Source organism: Hyperolius riggenbachi, chromosome 5, assembly GCF_040937935.1.
Source record: "Hyperolius riggenbachi isolate aHypRig1 chromosome 5, aHypRig1.pri, whole genome shotgun sequence".
NCBI classification, from domain to species: domain Eukaryota; kingdom Metazoa; phylum Chordata; class Amphibia; order Anura; family Hyperoliidae; genus Hyperolius; species Hyperolius riggenbachi.
The window spans coordinates 141,324,764-141,344,631 of record NC_090650.1 but is presented as its reverse complement, the minus strand read 5'-3'; the positions used below and the strand labels follow the sequence as shown (position 1 = coordinate 141,344,631).

Here is a 19,868-nt window from a genome sequence, read left to right as displayed (position 1 = left end):
TGTCGGCTACCCATACACCGAAGGCCGATTCTCGATCAATTTCATTATAAAATTGATCAGGGATCGGCCTTGTGCCGCTGCATCCGACTTCCTCGCCGTCCCAATGCTGTCCACACTAATGTTTAATGTGCCCCCCTGGTGCCCAGTGCATGCTATACATTACCAGTCCACGGCTTCCCCGTGCTCTGGGCTCCCTCCATTGTCCATACACACGCCCCACATGGTTGCCTAGTAACTGCGCATGTGTGATGTCAGACGTCCCATGCGCCCACGTTACTAGGCAACCAGGTGGTGCGCATGCATGGGCGGCGGAGGGAGCCCAGAGCAAACTGAGGCAGCGGACAAGTAATGTATAGCATGCACTGGGGGGCACATTATATTGGGGGGGACAGTGCGGGGGGTTTCGTCCCTTGTCCCGATATCACTTGCAGTTACCGCCGCACACCCAATCGAGCAAGTTAGCCCTACAACTTGCAGCATGTCCGACTAACGCAACCAATTTCGGCCCAAAATTGGTCGCATTGTCGGTTGGGCATACACTTGATGGCACCCATTTTCATCAGATTCCGATTATAATAATCTAATCAGATGGTCGATTGGCCACCAAGTCGCCTGATGTATGGCCACCTTTAAATGGGAAGGAGGTAAGAATTTGAGAGGTAGAACACTGTCATTTTCTGAACTGTTGTGCCTGGTACTCACCATGCAATTTCCGGTCAGATTGAAGGTCAAATTGATACATTTTGGCAGGTTTGATTTCCGACCGTTTTTCCTTGCTGAGTTTCTGATCACTTCTATACAAATTGTTCAGATAAACAATCGGAAATCAGATCAGACCTGTCAGTAATTATCAATACAATCGTCAATCTGATGGGAAATTGCATGGTGTGTACCAGGAATTTGATTTACATTTAGTACTCTACACTGAACTTTCTTTTTGGGGTTGACTTAGAGTCTCCACTTGTGCTTGAGCTGTACTATGCTAAATAGATCCCCCAACATTTTTCCCCATAGTAATGTACTCACCAGTGGAGGGGTAATTCTGAAAAAAGTAGGTATTATCATAATAGTTTTAGTAGGGCCATATATCATATGTGAAAGTAGTAGGGATGTCTATAGAAATCATTGGTACACACCAGCAAAATGCTGAACGAAGTCTTGTTTCTTCAAAAAACAAAAGATTAGGTCCTAAGTACCATTAAAAATAGCCATATGAGCCATAAACAAACAGTGCATAATAACCACTTGTTGAATCCTATATCATAGGTAGTGTTGGTCAAATAGCTCTTTGTTCAGTTTGCTGGCCATTCGATTGAACAGGCCGTTATTGTTCGTGATGATGAAGAACCCGAATTGCTGACTTTTGCAGTTAAGGAAAATCCCCCATACATGCTAGAATGACTAAATTTTGCTAGGAGACTGTGGAATAATTTTTTTTTTTTTTTTAGGAAATTTGGATTGTAGGAAAAATGGTTAGGAAAAATGGCCTGTATATTTTCACTAATCGATGGGTAGATGCAGTGGCATACCTAGGGCATTTGACACCCGGTGCTGGGTATTAAAAGGACCCCCCCCCCAAAAAAAAAAAAAAAAAAAAAAAAAAAATGGGTGTGGCTATAACCTACGGCGGGCAAAGCGCACTGCGGTGAAAAATGGGCATGGCCATGACCAGATGAGGGCGGAGCTAACTAATTTAAAGTGAACCCGGGATGAGAGTGATATGGAGGCTGCCATATTTATTTCCTTTTAAACAATAGGGTGCCCTGCTGATCTATTTGGCTGCAGTAGTGAACTGAATTACACCAGAAACAAGCATGCAGCTAATCTCGTCAGTTCTGACAATATTGTCAGAAACCCCTGACCTGCTGCATGCTTGTTCAGGATCTATGGTTGAAAGAATTAGAGGCAGAGGACCAGCACGGCAGCCAGGCAACTGGCATTGCTTAAAAGGAGATAAATATGGCAGCCTCAATATTATTCTCACCTCGGGTTCCCTTTAAAAGTGCAACGCAAAGACAGTGGGCCCAAGTTTTGGTGAGCCTTTTCCCAGAAAATTCACATAAATGTGCAGGTTTTCTCAAGAAAATACACGTAAAGTGAGTAGATTTGACCAGAAAATGAATGCAATCATGGCGGTAGATTTGCCTAGAAAATACATGCAATCATGGCGGCAGATTTGCCCAGAAAATACATGCAATCATGGCGGCAGATTTGCCCAGAAAATACATTAATCATGTGGAAGATTTGACCAGAAAATACATGCAATCGTGGCAGACCTGGCCAGAAACTACTTCAATCATGTAGCAGACCTGACCAGAAAATGCATACAATCACGTAGCAAACCTGGCCAGAAAACACTTCAATCATGTAGCAGACCTGGCCAGAAAATACATGCAATCATGTCGGCAGATTTGACCAGAAAATGCATGCAATCATGTGGAAGATTTGACCAGAAAATACATGCAATCATGTGGCAGACATGCCCAGAAAACACTTCAATCATGTAGCAGACCTGGCCAGAACAGTCAATACACCTGCTAATATAAATAAAAAAAAACATTTACTCACCTGAAGCAGCAGCAGACCTCCTGTCCCTGCCTCCGTCCGGCGCAGCTCCCACAATCCTCTGCAGCCAGCCAGCAACTGAAACTCCCGCGCATAGAGCAGGGCTATGGGAAAATGGCGCCCGAAGCCCTGCACTGCAGACTCAGTCTCCAGAGCAGGGCTTCAGACGCCATTTTACTGTAGCCCTGCTCTGAAGCAGCTGTGGGCTGCTGCTGTCAGTGAACTGACACAGCGTCTATTAGACGCCGAAAGTCAGTTCACGCTGGTGGGTGCTTTAGGGGTGCTTGGAGAATGTCGCTGCCATTGCCCCAGTATAGCTAGTATAGTTGCCCCCAATATAGCTAGTATAGCTGCCCTTAGTGTAGGTAATATAGTTGCCCCAGTATAGCTAGTATAGTTGCCCCCAGTATAGCTAGTACAGTTGCCCACAGTATAGCTAGTATAGTTGCCCCAGTATAGTTGCCCCAGTATAGTTAGTATAGTTGCCCCAGTATAGCTAGTATAGTTGCCCCAGTATAGCTAGTATAGTTGCCCCAGTATAGCTAGTACAGTTGCCCCCAGTATAGCTAGTACAGTTGTCCCCAGTATAGCTAGTACAGTTGCCCCCAGTATAGTTAGTATAGTTGCCCCAGTATAGTTAGTATAGTTGCCCCAGTATAGTTAGTATAGTTGCCCCAGTATAGTTAGTATAGTTGCCCCAGTATAGTTAGTATAGTTGCCCCAGTATAGCTAGTATGGTCGCCCCCAGCCAGTATAGCTAGTATAGTTGCCCCCAGACAGTATAGCTAGTATTGTTGCCCCCAGCCAGTACAGTTAGTATAGTTGCCCCCAGCCAGTATAGCTAGTATAGTTGCCCCCAGCCAGGATAGCTGCCCCCAGTATAGCTAGTTTAGTTGCCACAGCCAGTATAGTTGCCCCAGCCAGTATACTTGCCCCCAGTATAGCTAGTATAGTTTAGTTGCCCCCAGTATAGCTAGTATAGTTGCCCCCAGTAAGTATAGTTGTCCCCAGTATAGCTAGTATAGTTGCCCCCAGTATGGCTAGTATAGTTGCCCCCAGTATGGCTAGTATAGTTTCCCCCAGTAAGTATGGTTGCCCCTAGTATAGCTAGTATAGTTGCCCCAGTAAGCTAGTATAGTTGCCCCCAGTAAGCTAGTATAGTTGCCCCCAGTATAGCTAGTATAGTTGCCCCCAGTATGGCTAGTATAGTTGCCCCCAGTATGGCTAGTATAGTTGCCCCCAGTATGGCTAGTATAGTTGCCCCCAGTATGGCTAGTATAGTTGCCCCCAGTATGGCTAGTATAGTTGCCCCCAGTATGGCTAGTATAGTTGCCCCCAGTGTAGGTGCCCCCAGTATGGCTAGTATAGTTGCCCCCAGTATGGCTAGTATAGTTGCCCCCAGTATGGCTAGTATAGTTGCCCCCAGTATGGCTAGTATAGTTGCCCCCAGTATGGCTAGTATAGTTGCCCCCAGTATGGCTAGTATAGTTGCCCCCAGTATGGCTAGTATAGTTGCCCCCAGTATGGCTAGTATAGTTGCCCCCAATGTAGGTGCCCCAGGAGTGGGAAGCAGGGCTAGATGGAGGGGCTGTGGAGGGGTCCCTCACCTGGGACCCCTCCTTCTGCCTCTCTCTCCCCTCTCCAGCATAGCGGCGACAAGTGCGGGGCGGCCGGAGGTGTACAGATTACTCACCTGATTTCCGCGTTCCAAGCGCTGGCAGCGTCATGACGTTACAGGTCTCCGCCTCCAATGCCGCCCACTGTGCTTCCGCTAATCAGGAAGCACAGTGGGCGGCATTGAAGACTGAGACCTGTAACGTCATGACGCTGCGCTCCACGCTTTGAACGCGGAAATCAGGTGAGTAATTGTCCATATGCCTCCGGCCGCCCCGCACTTGTCGCCGCTAATTTCTGGAGGGGGGGAGAGAGGCAGAAGGAGGGGTCCCAGGTGAGGGAGGGGGGGGATATTTCCCCCCTCCCCACCGCTGCCTACACAGCCCCCCTTCTTCTAGCCCTGCTTCCCTCTCCTGCTGTGCTGCTGTGGGGGGTCGCTGCGACAACCTCTGGGTGTCTGTCACCCGGTGCGCCCCGCCCCCCCCCCCCCCCCCCCCCTGCGCTCTATGGTAGGGACGCCACTGGGTAGATGCAATACCATGTTACCCAGAATCAGCAGTTGATTTCCTGGCCGGGGTTACCTGTGTGTTAGTACTCAGCTTTCTGACAAACTGGCAATAGCGGGGAAACGCTTTTTCTGGAGATCGCTGTACAGCCAGAAATAGTGTTGTATAAGGATCCCTGGCAAATATTGTTTGCATTAAAAAAAAATTTAAGGCTTCGCGTCCCCCCTCCCCCCCCTCTGGGTGTGGCTATAACCTACGGCGCGCAAAGCGCACTGCTGTGAAAAATGGGCATGGCCATGACCAGATGAGGGCGGAGCTAACTAATTTTAAAGTGAACCCGGGATGAGAGTGATATGGAGGCTGCCATATTTATTTCCTTTTAAACAATAGGGTGCCCTGCTGATCTATTTGGCTGCAGTAGTGAACTGAATTACACCAGAAACAAGCATGCAACTAATCTCGTCAGTTCTGACAATATTGTCAGAAACCCCTGACCTGCTGCATGCTTGTTCAGGATCTATGGTTGAAAGAATTAGAGGCAGAGGTCCATATGCCTCCGGCCGCCCCGCACTTGTCGCCGCTAATTTCTGGAGGGGGGGGGAGAGAGGCAGAAGGAGGGGTCCCAGGTGAGGGAGGGGGGGGATATTTCCCCCCTCCCCACTGCTGCCTACACAGCCCCCCTTCTTCTAGCCCTGCTTCCCCCTCCTGCTGTGCTGCTGTGGGGGGTCGCGGCGACACCCCCCTGGGTGTCTGTCACCCGGTGCGCCCCGCCCCCCCTGCGCTCTATGGTAGGGACGCCACTGGGTAGATGCAATACCATGTTACCCAGAATCAGCAGTTGATTTCCTGGCCGGGGTTACCTGTGTGTTAGTACTCAGCTTTCTGACAAACCGGCAATAGCAGGGAAACGCTTTTTCTGGAGATCGCTGTACAGCCAGAAATAGTGTTGTATAAGGATCCCTGGCAAATATTGTTTGCGTTAAAAAAAAATGTAAGGCTTCGCGCTCCCCCCCCCCCTTTTCCAAGCCTCTTTAACCCCTTGTCAGCCATGCAGCCTGATCTAGCCAGAATGTGGAGCCTGGATCCTGAATTATACCAGCCCACCTGGTCCATGGGGATATGAAGGGGGGGCTCTGGAAGAGAGGAGTGGCAGAGATCTTCAATCGAAGCATCCAGAGGATATTGGTGCAGGACCTTTCTGAAGATATTGGCGTATTGGTTTTTGTTTTTTGTTTTCATTTTTACCGCTTTGTGGAAATAGTTAAAGGGTACATTAGCACCCCCATACTCATTTCTGGGAGAGGCGCAAATATCTTGAGATGCCACCATGAACCCCCCCCCCCCCCCCTTAGGGCCTAGACCCCTACCACCTACTCCTGGACACCAGAAGTAGGGAAGAGCCTCGTGTCTATGGATTGGACAAAGGCTCTTGAGGAGAGGAGGAGTCTTTGTAACTCCTATCTTCCAGAACCCGTCCATACCATAGACGTGGGCTGATGTGGGCTGGTATAGCTAAGGATGTGGTGCCCCACGTGGTTCGGGCTCTGCATTCTGGCTGTACCAGCCTGCATGGGTGACAAGGGGTTAAAGAAGCTTGAAGGGGGAAGACTCCACATCATATTATTATTATTTTTTTATTAGTGCAAATAATATTTTTTTTGCCAGGGAACCTTATACACCACTATTGCAGCTGTACAGCGATCCCGGAAAAACGTTGGCACTTTGCATCGGGGTTTTCTGTATGTACAGACGCACAGGCATCCACGTCAGGAAATCCACTGCTGTTTCTGGGGATCTATGTAAACGTTCATTGCCGATGGGTAGATACATTATCTGTCATTCAACGCCATCGAAAAAAACATTTTTCCTATAGTCACTTTAAACGTGATTTTCTACAAAAAGAACTAGAAGGTCCTTAACATACCTAGCAAGTCTGGTAATTCTAGCATGTATGGGGGCTTTGCTCTTGCACACTAAAGTCGGCTGTAATTTTGTCAAAATTTCGCAGTTGAATCAGGTGTTTTTCAGATTGGCTAGGTCCAAATGTGAACAGCTGAATTCGGATCAAATGTAAGGATGCATGAAGTATGTAACGCGTACCCACCAAATTAAATAATTTGGCATAGTGTCCTCCTACTCCCAACAACCTAAGGGCCGGTTCACACGAGCTTCTGACGAGCTTTCGCTCGGCTCCACGTTCAAACGCCGGCGTTTGAATACCAGTGTTTAGACACTAGCTTTTGAAGGCTTTTAGGAAGCGTTCAAGGCTACCAATTCTGGTCTCTGCTATTGTTTCCTGGTGGTTACCACCTCTGAAAGCAACATGTTGCTTTGGAGACTAGATGCAATGCCAGGATCTACCGCGAGGCTTTTATGAAAGCCTGCAAAAGCCAGCTCTAAACGCTCCCATTCACTTGAATGGGATGGAGGTAGAGCCCAAAAAACGCCACATCTGAAACGCTGCGTTAAACGCCACAAAAATGCCCATGTGAACCAGCCCTTACTAGGCAAAGTGTCCCCTTTTAACATAAGTATGCAGCAAGACCTTCCCCAATATCCAAAACTGTTTCCAAGCTTTAGGAGCATACAATGAAACCGGTCAGTAAAATAAACAAGCTCTCCATGTCAGCATGAGACTATGTTGGTGTTATGTAAATTAAGGGTCTTATCTATTTGCCATACATACCTCACCATCCTTGCAAGATCACTTATATTTGCAAAAAAATCTTTTTACCACCTTCTGATTGTATATTCTAACATGGTCAGTCAACAGGAATAGAGCCTAAAGAAGGCTGGCTAGCCTTCTTTTAAAGGGAAACGAAGGCGAGAGAGCTATAGAGGCTGTCATATTTATTTCCTTTTAAACAATGCATATTGTCTGGCTGTCCTGTTGATCCTCTGCCTTTAATACTTTAAGCCATAGACCCTGAATAAGCATGCAGAGCAGCTGCTCTGACTGAAGTCTGACTGGATTAGCTGCATGCTTGTTTCAGACACTATTGCAGCCAGAGATCAGCAGAGTAGCCAGGCAACTGATATTGCTTTAGAAGTAAATATGGAAGCTTTAAGGTGACCTGACTATTTTGGGCAGATTTGACAAAGAGACAAATTTCTCTAATCAAATCTGATTAGAGATAAATTTGTCCCTTGTCGAAGCTGCCTATATACTACAGGCCGATTCCCGTCCGATTTCAGCATGAAATCTTTAGGGAATCTGCTGAGCACACCGCGTCCACACCGCCACTGCCTCCCAAGGTATATATGTGCCAACCCCTCCCCCAGTTTCTGCATTTATGCATTACCTGTCCTGTAGCAGCCTCTGCGCAGTGACCGTCCATGTCGGGTAACACCGCATACACGCTAGTGGCGCACAGCGCTGCTAGCGTGTATGCGGAGCCCGGCGAGATGGATAGAAACTGCGTGGAGGCTGACACTGGACAGGTAATATATAAATGCATACACGCAAATGTATACATTGCAGCAGCGGGGTTTTCGTTGTTGCAGCATGCGCGATCGCTCATTCCGTCCTGAAATTGGTCGCTTTGTCGGTTGGGCATGCACTTGGTGGCACAGATTTTTATCTAATTCGCTTACAATCGAATTGGATGGTTGATCGGCTGCCAAGTCGCCTGATTTAAAGAGAACCTAAGGTGGCCATACATTAGCCAGTAAATGGCACTATCCGGATTCAAAACTTCCTGTCTGTAAAATGCAAGCTTTAAGATGCCTGATTTCTTCATGAGACCCGGCCGCTGGGCGGCCGTTCTGATGACAGTATCCCTGTGTGTACAGTCTGTCGGCAGGCTGATAAGGGGGCTGGAATGATTTGTCTGTGATCTGTCTACACAGGAGTAATGCCCCCTTTGTGCCCCCCCCCCCCCCAAAAAAAAATTTGAAGCTGGAGCTGCCACTGCCAGAGACAATGCTATAGGCCATATTAAATTGGTAATTATGATGTGTTGTATACAAGTTAGTGGCATTGTTTGACATATTTCTTCTACCAACAGATATTATGTATCCACTTGATTTGACCAAGGAGAAAGATCTGCGTGTGCGAATAAGCAAGAGCCAAGCAAAAACCTTCCGCAAGTTTAGTCCAGTCTGTGAGATCTGCAAAGGCGCGTCAGACTGTGATACCACGCTAGAGATTGAGGGAGGGAAATACTATAAAATTTCCTTTGTCTGTCAAGATATGAACAGCTTGAGTGTAACGGCTGAGAAGGAAATCTGTAAGTACATGTACTGATATGCGCCTATTTTTTTTTTCCATTTTGTTTCTTTTTGTTGTTGTTGTTACTCCTATGACAATTTAATCACTTCTTTCCTAAAGCCTTATGCCCACTAGAGTGCTTTTTTGGAAACGCAGAGGTTCAATGGAAATGATCCTACAGAAGCGATTTCCGTAAATTTCTATCACGGCGCCTGCATCAATTTTGGAGCATTTGCGCTTGAATATAAATCTATTTTGTAGCGCTTTAAGTACCAAATCATTATGGAAATCGCAAATTGCAATTCTAATAACCTCTGGCATCAAAATCTCTTCAAAATGGATGGAAATTGCTCCAAACAAGCCACAAACATCGCTACCAAGGGTGCTCAGCATTTGTGATAGTGATTTGCTTTTTTCTTGTGTGTCCTGGGTCATGAAAATGCCAGTTTCTGCTCATTTTTCACACATCTCACACATTTTGCGCTCTATAATTTTTTTTGTTTTGCTTTTTAACTGGAATTTATTAATGAAACAATATAAAATATACATAGCAAAATTATGTTAGAAGAAACAAACATAATAGAATTGGCACACCATCAATGGTTCAAATGGTTTAACAGATCTCAAACAGATATTAGGGAAAACCTCACACTTTATAAGCCTAGGCAGAAATCGTGGTACCAGCCAGCAATATAAATGCCCGCAGCCAGGTTCTATGCTGAGCACAGGCCCCAGATCTTAGTAGTTTTGTCAGCTGTAGAGTGAGTGGAACAATTCCTCCAACTTGTATATACTATGTATTTTGTTAATAAACACCTGCCTAGTAGGTGGAATTCCTTTCCAGGATTTGGCTAAGAAGGAAGGACGTGTCAGCATTGCAAACCTGGGGGGAAAAAACCTTGTGGGGTTTAGAAATCCCACCCAGTCTTTTGTTGAAAAGGGCTAAAGGTTTTGAGGTACACAGTCCCACTTGCAGTGCAGCTGGTTCGCTCTAACATTATACCCTTGGAAGAACTTGTCATTATTGATCAAGCCCCATCTACATAGCATGGCTGGGATCTTGCACCAGTCATACAGGTTCTACAGTTTTTATGTTAATTTGCAAGTGCACTTTCAAATAAAAATTGAATTGCTTAGTTTAGTTAACATTTTATTTTCCCACATATAAAATATCTTGTGGAGTAGTTTGTTGTAGTTATTTATAACTCTCCTTTTCAATACGTTATTCAAGGGCAATTTACTTTGACTGTGGTGAGAATTATCATGCACAGTCAAATCGCTTTTCTAGCATGTGCTTTTTTTTGCCCCCCAAAAAAATAAAATTAGGTAATTTGGAACAGTCTGAATTTAACAAAATGTGTTTTCCTATACATGCAGTATATTACAAGTACATACATGGACTGTAAGGTAACAGAGCTTTGGTATATGCCGTGGAGGATGAGAGAGAGGTAACAAATGTACAGTGGAGGAAATAATTATTTGACCCCTCACTGATTTTGTAAGTTTGTCCAATGACAAAGAAATGAAAAGTCTCAGAACAGTATCATTTCAATGGTAGGTTTATTTTAACAGTGGCAGATAGCACATCAAAAGGAAAATCGAAAAAATAACCTTAAATAAAAGATAGCAACTGATTTGCATTTCATTGAGCGAAATACGTTTTTGAACCCCTACCAACCATTAAGAGTTCTGGCTCCCACAGAGTGGTTAGACACTTCTACTCAATTAGTCACCCTCATTAAGGACACCTGTCTTAACTAGTCACCTGTATAAAAGACACCTGTCCACAGAATCAATCAATCAAGCAGACTCCAAACTCTCCAACATGGGAAAGACCAAAGAGCTGTCCAAGGATGTCAGACACAAAATTGTAGACCTGCACAAGACTGGAATGGGCTACAAAACCATTAGCAAGAAGCTGGGAGAGAAGGTGACAACTGTTGGTGCGATTGTTCGAAAATGGAAGGAGCACAAAATGACCATCAATCGACCTCGCTCTGGGGCTCCACGCAAGATCTCACCTCGTGGGGTGTCAATGGTTCTGAGAAAGATAAAAAAGAACTACACGGGAGGAGTTAGTGAATGACCTCAAATTAGCAGGGACCATAGTCACAAAGAAAACCATTGGAAACACATTACACCGCAATGGATTAAAATCCTGCAGGGCTCGCAAGGTCCCCCTGCTCAAGAAGGCACATGTGCAGGCCCATCTGAAGTTTGCCAATGAACACCTGAATGATTCTGTGAGTGACTGGGAGAAGGTGCTGTGGTCTGATGAGACCAAAATAGAGCTCTTTGGCATTAACTCAACTCGCTGTGTTTGGAGGAAGAAAAATGCTGCCTATGACCCCCAAAACACCGTCCCCACCGTCAAGCATGGGGGTGGAAACATTTTGCTTTGGGGGTGTTTTTCTGCTAAGGGCACAGGACAACTTAATCGCATTAACTGGAAAATGGACGGAGCCATGTATCGTGAAATCCTGAACGACAACCTCCTTCCCTCTGCCAGGAAACTGAAAATGGGTCGTGGATGGGTGTTCCAGCACGACAATGACCCAAAACATACAGCAAAGGCAACAAAGGAGTGTCTCAAGAAGAAGCACATTAAGGTCATGGAGTGGCTTAGTCAGTCTCCGGACCTTAATCCAATAGAAACCCTATGGAGGGAGCTCAAGCTCAGAGTTGCACAGAGACAGCCTCGAAACCTTAGGGATTTAGAGATGATCTGCAAAGAGGAGTGGACCAACATTCCTCCTAAAATGTGTGCAAACTTGGTCATTAATTACAAGAAACGTTTGACCTCTGTGCTTGCAAACAAGGGTTTTTCCACTAAGTATTAAGTCTTTTATTGTTAGAGGGTTCAAAAACTTATTTCACTCAATGAAATGCAAATCAGTTGCTATCTTTTATTTAAGGTTATTTTTTCGATTTTCCTTTTGAAGTGCTATCTGCCACTGTTAAAATAAACCTACCATTGAAATGATACTGTTCTGAGACTTTTCATTTCTTTGTCATTGGACAAACTTACAAAATCAGTGAGGGGTCAAATAATTATTTCCTCCACTGTAGATATAGAGACTGCAGTAAGGGGAGGAACATCATGGGGGAATCCTTGGTTTAACTGACTGGGGGAGGCAAAAGGTGTCATCTGCAGTCTGCCTGCCTGAATGCTGGGAGGGAGTCGATAGGTTACTTTAGGGACAGATCGGGTCTGATAATTTGGATGCTGATATCGGCCGCTGTGGAAATTGTGGCTATGACAGCCCCGCAAAGGTAATTTGCATGCCAGAGTCTCAATATAGTATAGCCAATCTCAATATAGAAAAACTCCAGCGTCCAGAATTGGCAGCGGTGTTCTTTTTAGAGATGGCCCGAACGGTTCGCCCGTGAACGGTTCCAGGCGAACTTTGGATGGTTCGCGGGTGAAGGCGAATTTTTGCGACAGTTCGATTCGCCACCATAATGCTCCATTAGGGTCAACTTTCACCCTCTACATCACAGTCAGCAGGCACATTGTCGCCAATCAGACTACACTCCTGGAGCCCCCCCCCCCCCTTACAAAAGACAAGGTTCTCCGGCCATTTTACTCACTCGTCTGCCTACAGTAATTAGTGAAAGGACAGCTGCTGATAGACTCTGCTAGGGAAAGCTTAGTTAGGCTCTTGTAGGCTTGTTAGCTTGCTCCTGGCTGATTGTTATTCGTTAAATATCACCCCACAACAGCTCCTCCCTCCCTCCCTCCTCCCTCCTCCAGAGGCAGAGGATCTTGTCTTTCAGGGATTTTTAGGATGTCAAAAGCACGCTCACATACATTGGCCAGGAATCGAACCCAGGTCAACTGCTTGGAGGGCAGCTATGCTCACCAGTATACCACCAACACTACAGGCTGAAGCCAGCCTAGCTGGCCTGGGAAGGATGAAAAGCTAGGTGGCCATGCAACCATTCCTGCTAACCTAAAGCTTACTTGTGTCTTACAACACATTGGCTTAAGACTTTACCAAATCCAATGCTCCAATATGGGGAAGCGTCTCTGTTTGCTGTTTTTTTTTGTTTAGTTTTTTTTTTTTTTTTTTTTAAGTTTGGTGTCACAGTTCACTCATCTCTTCAACTACAAGAAAGGCCCAGGAGTAGTCTTAGCTACCGTAATATCTATGTTACGGCAGGGCCCTTATTATACTTTCTCTTACAGGGCTATGGAAACCAGTTTGGCCTTGCGATAAAGCGAGGTGCAAAAATGAAATCATGCCTAGCAGAGGTTGGTTTTGATCCATCAACCTTTGGGTTATTGGCCCAGTACACTTCCACTGTGCCACTCTGCAGTCTGCTTACATCTGTATACAATCTTCAAGTTTAAGAAGGGTACATTAGTTGAAATAGTTACACTACAATCTGTTACAGCAAGGCCCTAAATAAACTTTCTCTTAAGGGGCTATGGTCGCCGATTGTCCCATGTGGTAAAGCAAGGTGTAAAAAATAAAGTACACCTAGCAGAGGATGGTTTTGATCCATCAACCTCTGGGTTATGAGCCCAGCACACTTCTGCTGTGCCACTCTGCAGTCTGCTTACATTTGTATACAATCTTCAAGTTTAAGAAGGGTACATTAGTTGAAATAGTTACACTACAATCTATGTTACAGCAAGGCCCTAATGACACTTTCTCTTAAGGGGCTATGGCGGCCATAGCATAGCACATAGAATTTTCCATACTGGACAACACAGAAATGGATTACTAGTACAACTTTTCTGGTGAACCAATTCACTCTATTCATCAGTTGAATGACATGCATCTGCTCTAGAGTGGCCGCGGTGAAAAGTGAGTGTGGCCCTGATATGGGTGGAGCCACCACTATATAGCCAGATGTAGGAACTGACCCCACCCCCAGTATAGGTGACCAGATGTCCCATAAGTATAAGCCCCTTCCCTAGTATTGGCCAAACGTGTCCCCAGTATAGGTGCCCCCCAGTATAGGTGGTAAGGTGCCCCCAGTATAGGTAGCAGGGTGCCCCCAGGCAGTGTGTGGGTGGGTAGGTAGCATTGTGTGGGGTTTCAGGTAGGTAGCAGTGTGTGGTAGGTAGGTTGTCCACCCCCCCCCCCTTCCCAGCACAGATCTGCAGTTCAGTGCAGTGAGCAGAGACAAACCTCAGATTAGTGTGGGTCTTAGCAGGCATAGCAGCGCACAGTAAGAAACCATGGTAGTCAATTCAAAGTGATGTCACTTCCGCATATGAAGTTGTCGGGGATACATATTTTGTGCCGCTATGCCTGCCGGGTCCTGCGCTGATCTGCAGGGCTGTCCTTGCTCACCGCGCTGATCTTCAGGTCTGAACGGGAAGAAAGGAGGGAGGTGGGCAGCCCAGCCTGAGGCCCCTGCAGGGGGTGAGGCACCAGGCCGCCACTTGCTTTACTTGTAGCTGGCAGCGACCCTGGATGTATACTGATGAGGAAGGTTTCTGTACAGCAGATATGGTGCTTTGCTGAAAAGGCTTTAAGGCCTCTCTGTTGCATGGGTAGATAAAGCTGTTGAATTCAGAGATGGATTAAGGTGAAATTGGGCCCTAAGGAATTAACAACTTTAAAGTTAACCCTTCATGTCCACCTGGCTTTTTTTTTTATAAGATTTGGTAATGGGCTAGCATCAACCAGGCCCCTAGCCTCTTTCCAGGCCCTATTTAACTGCCTTAGTTGCTTTGTGGATGATCCAGCTCTGGTTGAATTCATGTCCTCCATTTCTCCCATTCACCACTTGTTAGCACTCGGCACAGATGGTGGACAGGGGACTCACCTATGGAGTTGCATCTGAGTGCGGTGGTTACCACCCTCTGATGGATTTTTGCCACCTGGAAACACCATCACGTGTCAAAATGTGAAATGCTTGATGTTACCGAACGCAGCCATTTGATTCCATGTAATTGCATAGCCCCACCCCTTTTCAGAGGAAGGCTGTGACATTTCCATGGTACACTCTATCTCGGATAGAGTGAGTGCCACAGAACTCTTTTGAAAGGGAGTGGGGCTATGCATTTGAAGCCAGCGGCCCCCGAGGCTCAGGGAGTGCAGTAGAGGAAACCGAAGCAAGTGATCATAACTTTATCTTAAAAGATTGGTTAAAAAAAATGTATTTTTGGTTAAAGCAGACATGCAACAACAAAGAAAGCCCCGGGGGGGTTGTCTTAAACCTTGGGAGGGTGAAGCCTCTGGATCCTAATGAGGCTTCACTGTCCTCTCCTGCTGCCCCGATCCAGTGCTGGCAGCCCCCCAAAATTTGTCAACAAGCTTGTTGGTGGTGCAGGCTCTAGGACCACAACAACCCTGTAAGAGCCTCGCGCAGGCACACTTGCGGCTTTCGTTTGGGCTCGGGTATTTCTTACGGGTTGGCTGTACTGAATGGGCGCCAGGTGTCTGCGCAGTAGAACTAATCTGATCGGACTTGGCTATTACCACCTGAGCCCGAATGAAAGCCGCAAGTGCACCTGCGCGGGAGTTTGGTTATTCTAAGCCTTAATGTGCCCATTAAGTGTACAATTTTTTTTTTCATCAGGTGCTATCTTTCGGCACATTTTTTACGATTGAATTGTACAGTAAACTGTGCAGTGTGGTGAAAATCTATGTATCAGTTGGATCAGAAAATGTAAACAATCCAAATGTTGGATTTTACAATCAAATTGGAGAAGAGAAAATGCCCAAATTGGCCGGTTTATTGGAACAATCAGTAATTACCTTCTGATTTCTTTTGATCATAAAAAATGCATGTCAAGGTTGCACCTGAAAACAAATTGTACCATTAATGAGCAGCTTTAGGGCTCTTTAAAACTGGCTGCAGAGTTAACCCCTGTCAGCTGCTCTCTTGAACAGACCATGTGCTTGTTAGAGCTCAGTACCAGCGGTAGACAGTCTCTCCCCTCGGTGGTGTTTAACCTCATACCCTCCCCAATCTCCCCTCCCCCTGTGGGGTCTTACCCCCTTTTATTGATTGAAAATTATTATTTATGTTGTGCTTTGCCTTTTCTTTTGTGTTCTTAGCATGTTGGAATCTCGCAGCCTGTAATATCAGCAACCTGGCTCTGAACATCCCTGAATCGTTCATTGATTTCCCCGTGCGTCTGGAGAGCTTCACCTGGAAGCTGATAGCACCAGAATACATCAGCACTGAGATAACTTCCAAATCCATATACATTCAACAAGATACTGAAGATAAGCCCTGCAATGTAACTGCATCAGGTTTTACTTATGAAATCTACAGCTCTAACAACAAAAATAAATTCAAAATAGGAACCTTTTGTCCGAATGGGTCCATCCAAGAGGTTCAAATGAGAGACAATGTTACAGTTGTTTTGAATATGCCAAGAACAACAGAATCCCAGAAACTACTAAAACATGACCTGTTGGTGTCCTTTGTGTCATTCATTAAAGGTAAGGACAAGCAATTAGTGCCAAGGAGTAATGAAAATGCTGAATGTCACAACTAAAACGTGCAGTGAAAAACATTTTAAGATATTTTAAATTTAATTTGTGTTCTCTGAGGTTATTGATTTCCAAAGTTGTCCAACACAGAGTTTAAGCTGGCCACATGCCTTACAAGCAGTATTACCACATTTACTATTATATTATATTATATTCCTTCCACAACCCCTATCTTAAAGTAGTCTTACCACATTTACTATTGTGAGAGCTAGATGAAATAATTTATGCTCAATTATTTAATTACCACCTTGATATGAGATGGAATGACATGCTCTTTTGCTAACGGGCCTTCCATTGCATGTAGACAGTTTCCTGCGATATCAGACAGTTGTCTATTCATGTGTTTCAGACAGCTTCCTTGTTTAGACTGTTTCTGGGTGTTTTCATTTTCTTACACCAATTACCTGACCGGTTCTTAATTTCTAGTGGGCTAATAAGTGGGGCGGTTGGCTAGGTTATATTCAAATGTCACTACAGTACTCTTCAGATGAAATGCAAATGTATACAATTTAAATATGATGGTATTACACACACACTTACACCAGACAGAATGTGTGGACAAAAAATGGCCTCTACCAGCTAAGATAGCCAAGATGGCTACCGTGTTCTCCAAATGTCACTCGAAGCGTCACATCTCCCCCCTTTTTAAAATGACACATGGCAGATGATCCAAATGTGTCATCCTGCCAGCGTCTACACTGGTGGCTCTGCCTGGCAAGGCAACCCATCAGCCTTCACATGATTCCTTCCCTTCCTGTGTTGAATGGGAAGGTTATATTCACCCCCTGTGCCTGCCAGCTATTTTATCTTTTATACTGTCTTAGATTCCAGCTGAAATTGGAATGTTGGGATTTGGCAATTTTACTCCTGGGGAAGTGAACCTTACTCTGTTCAGTGTTCACAAAATGCGTCAAGAAATTTGTCTAGCCTCGGCAGAATTGTATAAACTTTTAGGACTCCAATTTACTCACGGGTAGAATTATTGCAGTGTGACTCTGTTCGATTATGGGAAACGGCTGATCACAGTTTGGGAGAATTATCTTCTTGATATGGGGGTGACTAAAACCTACTAGTATTATAAGTGTAAGATTTACTATTGTGTAAGTGTTATGCTGTGATGGCCGTGTTTATTCTTTTTGTATACACAATAAAAATGAAAATGTTTTTTTGTTATCTTTTTAATTAAAATGTAGAGGACCTGATTTAACAATTACTGATTCTTTAGATGGGATGTGAGGGTAACATATTACTAAAAGTATAAGAAAATTAGACCTAAGTTTGGTCTTATCTGAAATTGGGCATTGTTATTCACATAGTTAAAAAGTTTGTTTTCTTCACAGAGGAGTGTATAATAACCGTTCTTCCGAAGCCTGGAGAGACCATTCAACTACAGACCCCAAACTGGGAAGCTGGCCTTCCAGATTATGTTTCTCTTTCATGGAATATCAAAGTACCTAACAAACAGTCTGGCCGACTTAAATTTCCCAGCGATAAAATGGATGTTGTATGTGAAATGGGCCGTGCGTATGTTAATATTAAGGAAGAGCAGGATTATGGACCAGGCATAGTAAGGAGAGAAGACCAGCAGCTACCAGGTTCCATAGACTTGCCCTCTTCATTTTGGGTAAATGTCTCCAACTGCAAAACGTATGGACTTAAAAAAAAACTTAAACTTAAGCTGTCTGTTACCTTCAGTCCAATGACCCCAGGTAAGCTGTTATAGAAGGCTCCGTTTACTTTTAAACATGTCTGTGTGTACTGTAAATCTAGCAATGCAGAGTTAAATAATGGTCAGTCCAACAAGCAATCAGAAACTGCCCAGCTTGCAATTGGTTGGGTAGTAGTGATCAGTTTACTACCTTTCCCCATTCAATCTGGATTAGGTTTCAGCAGAAATCTCCCTATGCACATCTGAGGCCAGTTGGATGTGCACACATAATTTCATCATTGCTGTCATTGTTTTGCATAAACAGTTGAACGATTAATAGCACTTCTCTCCCCACTCACGTGCTCCTGTACCTTCTGTGGAGAGGGGAGCTTAAAGAGACTCTGTAACCTCAAAAACATCCCCTGGGGGGTACTCACCTCGGGTGGGGGAAGCCTCCGGATCCTAATGAGGCTTCCCACGCCGTCCTCTGTCCCACGGGGGTCTCGCTGCAGCCCTCCGAACAGCCGGCGACAGACCCGACTGTAGCTTCAATATTTACCGTCCCCAAGTAAATATAACATATGACATGGTTGTTCTCGCTTAAGATGTAGTGAAATCTGTAAAATGTACCCCAGAATTCTTTTGGGGAGGAGTGACATTACTTCCACTCCTTCTCCATCAGTTCTGATGACCATTGTAAGGAGGGATTTTCATGACCTACCTTGGGCCATTTGTAGATGCCCATAAGACATCTGCAAGATGGCAGTGTTGTTGGATCTATCCGAATGATAACCACATTAAATTGGGAGTATACAACTTGGGTAAATAGGTTTATTTTACACCATCACTAAAAGTTCAAAATTATTGTTCTGTTATCTGTTCAGTTGACATGAGCTAAAGCTCTTCTGACACTATGAAGATTTATTACACACACTGCTTTCATGGCAAAAAAAATATTTTCATGATTGTTTTGGATTGAAGACTACAGAGTATAGAAGTCCATTGACATACGTGGTTTCTTCTCAAGCGATCTGCTGAGCTTCATACTAACTTGGACAGCTGCTGTTGTGGCTCCACCCCCTCCCCATGGATCAGATTGTCAGAATGACCTGCTTGAGAGAGACCTAAACCACTCAAAAGTACACTGATAATGGGTAAACGCTCACCCAAAGCAATCATGACAGAAGATTTGAGCAGCATTAATTCCCTTATGTATACACAGCTTTAGGCTATGTTCAGACTGACGTTAGATGGGGAAAGCAAACCTATAAACTCTGTTTGTTTGGTTTTTTTGGTGTTTTAATGTCTTTGTTATTTACACAAGTCTTTGCAGCCCCATTTATTTTTGAATTCTCAATGCACCTGTCATTTTTTAACACTCTGAAATGTTAGAAAACAGAAAGGATCATGAAATGACACGTCAGCTGTGTAGCTGACTGAAAGTGGCTCCCGTTCACTTCAGTAATGATGTCTGAGGCTACAAATCATCCACAAATCATGTAGTCACCCAGCTAAAGGAGTTAGGGGAACTCCAGTGAAAATAATGTAATAAAAAAAGTGCTTCATTTTTACAATAATTATGTATAAATGATTTAGTCAGTGTTTGCCCATTGTAAAATCTTTTAAATCCCTGATTCTCTTCAACCTCCTTGCCGGTCTAATTCCCCCGGCAAGGAGGCAGCGCAGCACTTATTTTTTTTTTTTTTTTTAAATCATGTAGCGAGCCGAGGGCTCGCTACATGATAGCCGCTGAGCAGCGGCAGCTCTTCAGCCACTCCGATCGCTTCCGGCAATCAGAGTAAGCAGGAAATACCGTTCAGAATGGGATTTCCTGCTGGGCTTCCCCGGTCGCCATGGCGACG

The 19,868-nt window shown here is 44.9% G+C and overlaps 1 protein-coding gene across 1 annotated transcript in view; it reads left to right on the top strand.

Moving 5' to 3' along the window:
* The window catches only part of LOC137518451 (CUB domain-containing protein 1-like), a 135,198-nt gene that overhangs the window by 108,498 nt on the left and 6,832 nt on the right, over positions 1-19,868 (top strand). The window contains exons 5-7 of the mRNA XM_068236330.1: positions 8,693-8,914; positions 15,918-16,307; positions 17,699-18,067. Coding sequence (XP_068092431.1) covers positions 8,693-8,914; positions 15,918-16,307; positions 17,699-18,067 — 981 coding nt within the window. The remainder of the gene's footprint in view (positions 1-8,692; positions 8,915-15,917; positions 16,308-17,698; positions 18,068-19,868) is intronic.